At 39.0% G+C, this 5387-nt stretch overlaps 1 protein-coding gene across 1 annotated transcript; it reads left to right on the top strand.

The window, feature by feature from the left end:
• Positions 1-3905: 3905 nt before the first annotated feature.
• LOC104418423 (phytosulfokines 3) lies at positions 3906-4651 on the top strand. Its single transcript, XM_010029770.3, has 2 exons — positions 3906-4231; positions 4333-4651. The coding sequence occupies exons 1-2, from the start codon at positions 4112-4114 to the stop codon at positions 4459-4461; spliced, it is 249 nt and encodes an 82-aa protein (XP_010028072.1). The 5' UTR covers positions 3906-4111; the 3' UTR covers positions 4462-4651.
• Positions 4652-5387: the final 736 nt, after the last annotated feature.

Raw genomic sequence — 5387 nt, 5'->3', positions numbered from 1 at the left:
CGAGATTTCCTTGATTGATTTTGTCCAACGGGTAGATTAGAAGAACCCCTTTGGAAAGTGCTAATGGTTATAAAGGCATGAAGGAGTATATAAGGAAGACACTCAAGTTATTCGAGTGTGTGTGTGAAAGAAAAATTCCAAACTCTGAAGCTCTAAGTTCTTTGCTATTTTAATCGTTGAGCTTAAGTTGTACTCAAAAGAGAAATCAAACACTTGTGAAACCTTGAGGAAGTATAATAGAGTTTCTACACTGTGGAATCAAGGGAGTGAGGTTATAAAAACTCTTTTGATTCTTAGTGAAATCTAGCTAGTAGGCTACCAGTGCAGGAGAATGGACGTAAGCTTGGTCTAAGCCGAACTACTATAAACTTTGTGTCACAATTCTCTTTCCCTAAACTCTTTATTTTGATTCATCATTTTATATAACTATTTATAGTCTTTTACATTTTCAGTCTATTATCCTCTCAAGACGAGTTAATCTATTAAATCTTGTAAAACTTCCTAGAACACATATTCACCCCCTTCTAGGTGTCCTTACTAGCCTTATTAGATTCAACTTATCGAGCAAGATAGCGAATTCTTTCGCTCGTGGTGTCTATAACGTTGGTTGGTTGATATGCGTTCGTCAACAGGTTACGTTCATACTGAGGTTGCCAATCACAGGTTTGATTGGAGGTTGAGGTTCGCAATTTGCATCATTTGGATCTTCGTAGAACGATTCACATCAGGAGAGGGATAGGAGAGGGTGGCAACCCTCTCCCATATTTGGGTGAGGGACACCTGCCCTTGCTCTCGTTTGGGTGAGGGTCGCCGACCCTCGTGGAGGCTTGGCTGCCTAGTACCCCCAGACAACGGCAAGGTCTGAGGGCCTTAGGTGAGGGTTAGTGACCCTTGCCCAGACGAGGGCGAGGGCAGGCAATCCTCGCCCACATTTAGGAAAGGGTCGATGCCCTCTCTCGTCTGGCCCTTACTTCTAGTCAGCGGGGTTGCTAGCCCCTATTGCTACCCTAATGGTGATGAGGTAAGGTAGCCTTATGTTTTCCCTCTTTTTTTATTTTTCATTTTTAATTTTTAATATAATTAAATTTTAATTTTAAATTTTGTTTGGACCAAAATATCCTTGATTCGTGGGAATTTTTTGTCAACTAGCAAGCTAGTGACAGTAGGGCATTATTTGAAATAGCTATAACCATTTCAAGCCATTTTTTGAGATTGATATGGCCATTTTAATTTTTTATTTGAAACTAAAACTACTTTAGATCCTTATTTGAGAAAATGAGAGTATTTTTGGCTCTTATTTGGAATTTTCTCAATAATGATGGACATCTTATCTTAACGCACGATTTTTTTTTTCTTTTTTGAAATAAATGGGTAAAAGGATAGACATAGTGACTGATCGTTTTTATAAATTCAACTTCACAAATGATAACTTATGCCATGCAATAACTTATGATTTGTGATTTAAACAAATGAAAGGATTATATTAACATTTATTAATAATTTATGGATCATATTTGACAAATTAAAAGTATGGGGATTATATCGCACATTGAATCAAAGTTTATAAATCATGTATGTCATTTAACTTTTTACATATGGTGTTGGACCTCATAAAATATACGATATTAGATTACAATGGTGCCCTTGTGTTACCACGTAATATTACTAGGGTTGGAGGCCCCCGGGACAACGTCTAAGAGAATTGCTTTTCTCGAAATTGGAGCTTACGCTCATACTTTCTAGATTGTTTGTCTAGTGTAGCTTTTTCAACTCGGCATCTTTCTCAAGGTACGGGGTTTATACTTCATTAATTGATTTTTTTTATATGTTTTCACGTTATTGAATTCTTGCGGTATTCTAGAAAGACGTAAAGTAAGTTGGCAATGCACTAGTATGAAAAGAAAGGCACTAAAGTAGAAAAAGTACACGGTGCAATCACTGAGTTATTCCGGATGCTTACAAGAAAGAAGAAAAATGTAAAGTTGACTCGCCAAAGTCGACGTAATTGTCTTGGTACAGAAGTATTCTTGCAGGGGAGAATTTGAACTTTGATAAAAGTTTCACCGTATAGCCATCATCACAGTCACTCAGCACTAGATGGTGGCAAAGTCTCCTCAGGTCAATTCGGAATATCAACTTACAAGCTGGCTTGTCGTTTTCAGTACGTTCTGTCCGCTCACATATTCATCGAGTTCTTTTATACACAAGTAGGGGATACAAACACAAAGGCTTGATTATCTGGAGACTCATTTAACACCCCTTAAGCCTTGCCAACTAATTGAGTCATGGTCTTTTATTTGTGCAGGGTTAGCACGACCTATAGCAGTTTGCACACATTTTGAGTTTTGAACTGGTGGCCTTCAATACCTGAGTTAATAGTTCTTCATACCTAGCCAACTAGGGGCTTGGATGCATCTTGTTACTCTCTATAAACTTAATATATTATCATTATATTCTTTTAGAATGGCACATACTAATCTCTTAATCCATGCTTTAGCACGTAGAAATTATAAATTTGATCCCTCGCCTGAGATATTTACAAAATGCTAACTATGGGAGTGTTTGCCGGGTCGAAACTGTAGACTCTCAAATATCTTGATTTTAAGAACCAAAGGTCAAGTTATTAGAATGCCTTCGCCTTAGAGTTAGGGAGGACCATGACCAAGAGAAAAGTTGGGATGTGACGCTCTGCCGTATCCTTCATTTTCTTAGGTTAATTTTGTTTGGGGAAAAATTCTATGATAAATGCAAGCACTTTGGAGGAAATCATTTTTTTTTAAAATGAATAGTTTTCTTTTATTTGGTTATATATAACTGAAAATATTTTTTAGTGTTTGGATCTTCTTTGGAAAATGATTTTAATCTTATGACTTTATCTAAAAAAATCGAATTTTAAATATTTATTTATTTTCTTTTTTTCTTTCTTTCTTTTTCATTTTTCCTTCTCCCTCCCATCCGTCTCTCCACTTCACCCACCGCTCCTTCCTCCCCTCCACCATCATCCTCGTCGCCATCTCCAATGACCTCACTTGCCTCTATGCCGACTACATCCCCCAAAGCTCGGCCGATCTCGAAGCTCAAAGCTTGGCCAAGCTCGAAGCATAGGCACAGGTTGAAAGGCTTGACCTCATCAGCACAAGGTCAAGGTTTGCCAGCCGTGCATGAGGTTGAGGCTTGCGATCTTGACGAGCGTCGACCTCGCCAAGATTTGGGGAGGTAGAGCGTTGCTAGCTCATGCCAGTGGTTGGTCACCAAATGTCGCTAAGGCTTGGCGAATGGTCAAGGGAGAAATAAAAAGAAAAAGAACAGAAAAAGAAAAAAAAAAAAAGAAAAAGAAAAAAAGACAATTCGAGAGGAGTAATTTCAAAAAGTGTTTTCATTTCTTTAGATTTAGGAGTTTACTTTCCTAAATTTATGTATAAATATTTGGAGAGTATTTTCAGCTGATTAGTCATTTTTAGCGAATAAAACGGGTGAAAATTCATTCACGAAAATCTTTTCCCCAAACAAACGCACCATTCCTTTAGTCGTTCTAGCAATTGATTAACCTTTGAACGAGTGGTCAAACCTCTGTCTAACATTCCTTTCCTTCCCCCATAATCATGTGCTTTCTCCATGATTCAAAGTTAATAACCACAAAAATACGAGAATCCCCAAAATGGAAGACCAATTCACAACATGTCTGTTGCCTCTTATTGCGCCTCTCCCAACATACAATAAGTGGGAAATGCACAATCTCAACGTAACATCAAGAACCAATTCTCTTTTTGTAGAATAATCCTCTCTCTCTCTCTCTCTCTCTCTCTAAAGTGACGTGCAGAACAAACTCTTACGCCGTATTAAATAGGCATCTCATGGAAAATCCCTTTTTGGGTTTGGCTCTTCTCGATTAAATTCTTGTGGTCGTCCTAAGTCAGCCATTATTTTTCTTTTCGGACCACGAGTATCTTCCCCGGCTGTCTTGGTTTCACACCCGTAAACCATTCGTCTCTGCTTCTTCTTCTTCTTCATTGGCCTATATAAACCCCCACATGCATAGTTTCGCTTCTGTGATTCTCTCAACTCTTCCCCACAATCGAAATTAAAAACGTCCCATTCCCAGGAATTTAGTATGGCGAAGATGGTTACTCTGTTCTTGATGATCTCTCTCCTCCTCTGCTCATTTTCAGCCTTCGGCGGGCGGCCTGAACCGGGCTTTCCTCAAGAAAACACCATGACATCTCACCATGAGGTTAGTTAATTTTGTTCAGAAGCTTTCATATGAGAATTGAACGGAACATATGAACCTAGTGATGTTCATATTTGGTGCTTTTTGTTCCTTCTTGTTTCCAGAGGTTTGAGGCAGAGCACGTTGAGGGGGTTGAAGAGAGCTGCGAAGGAGTTGGCGAGGAGGAGTGCTTGACGAGGAGGACTCTCGCTGCTCACCTCGATTATATTTACACTCAAAAGCAGAAACCTTGAAAACAATAGTTGGATTTATGTGGAATATATGTAATACGTTGGTACATATTAAGAAAATCATCGTCTTCATCAAGTAATTGGCCCCTGTTTAGCTGAAATCTTTGTGTTGCTATTCTTCAGTGATCTTCTCGTGTTTCGTTGTGTTTGGTGCAATTATGGGATCAGTTCTATGAATTTAGCGTTCGACTTCTGCTCTTTTGTTCTCTCTGGGCCTTCTCTGGACGAAGCTACCGAGGCTTGCCTGTTTGATTGATTATATAAATGTTTGATAAGCTTTCGAACTGAAATTTCTCAAAAAGTAACATCAAAAGCAGCTTCTGAATTTTTTTTCTATTGGAGTAATTCGTAAAGTTTCGAACTCCTATATGGCTTATTTCTCGTTCCGTAACACAGTTTACATGTGACGAGAGGATGTCAAGATTTTTGTGCATCACTGATCATCTACCCCTGAAATTTAAGCTTTCGGGGTGGTATTAAATTAATTGTCCACGAAGCTTCAGAAGAAAAATTATATTCCATGTGCACCAAGGATAGCAATGAAATTTAGCTAAAACTGGCTAATGCTCTATAGCCAGCATGTGACCGAAATATACTGGATTTCAAAGCGACGCGTACAAGCCACCGAAAGCGCGGTCAAGAAACATGCTACTTCATCACATCACACCAACCAACTCATCCTCTGCTCAATAGTTATTGACCTTGGAATAAAGTCTACGAACAGAACCAAAAGGGGGTCGATGGACTTCGATCCTTTTTGTGGGTTTCATGCTGCTTCATCTGTTTCCATACGTTCCGAATTGAATGTAAGCAACCACTTAGATTGATTCTAGTTGAAGAAGCAAATGAAGTCGCAGGGAAAGACGGTTGACGGTTGTGTGTGAACGTGATTTCTGGCCTTGATTGTGTGGTAATGTGGCGTGTCCCTG

Source organism: Eucalyptus grandis, chromosome 9 (genome assembly GCF_016545825.1).
Source record: "Eucalyptus grandis isolate ANBG69807.140 chromosome 9, ASM1654582v1, whole genome shotgun sequence".
Lineage (NCBI taxonomy): Eukaryota > Viridiplantae > Streptophyta > Magnoliopsida > Myrtales > Myrtaceae > Eucalyptus > Eucalyptus grandis.
This window is presented reverse-complemented; position numbering and strand designations above follow the sequence as displayed.

What these genes read in the sequence shown, in the direction of transcription:
- LOC104418423 (XM_010029770.3), top strand. Translation starts at nt 4,112, where the DNA reads ATGGCGAAGATGGTTACTCTGTTCTTGATGATCTCTCTCCTCCTCTGC. An exon ending in CCATGACATCTCACCATGAG is followed by an intron (nt 4,232 to 4,332) that starts GTTAGTTAATTT and finishes TCTTGTTTCCAG; the next exon opens with AGGTTTGAGGCAGAGCACGT.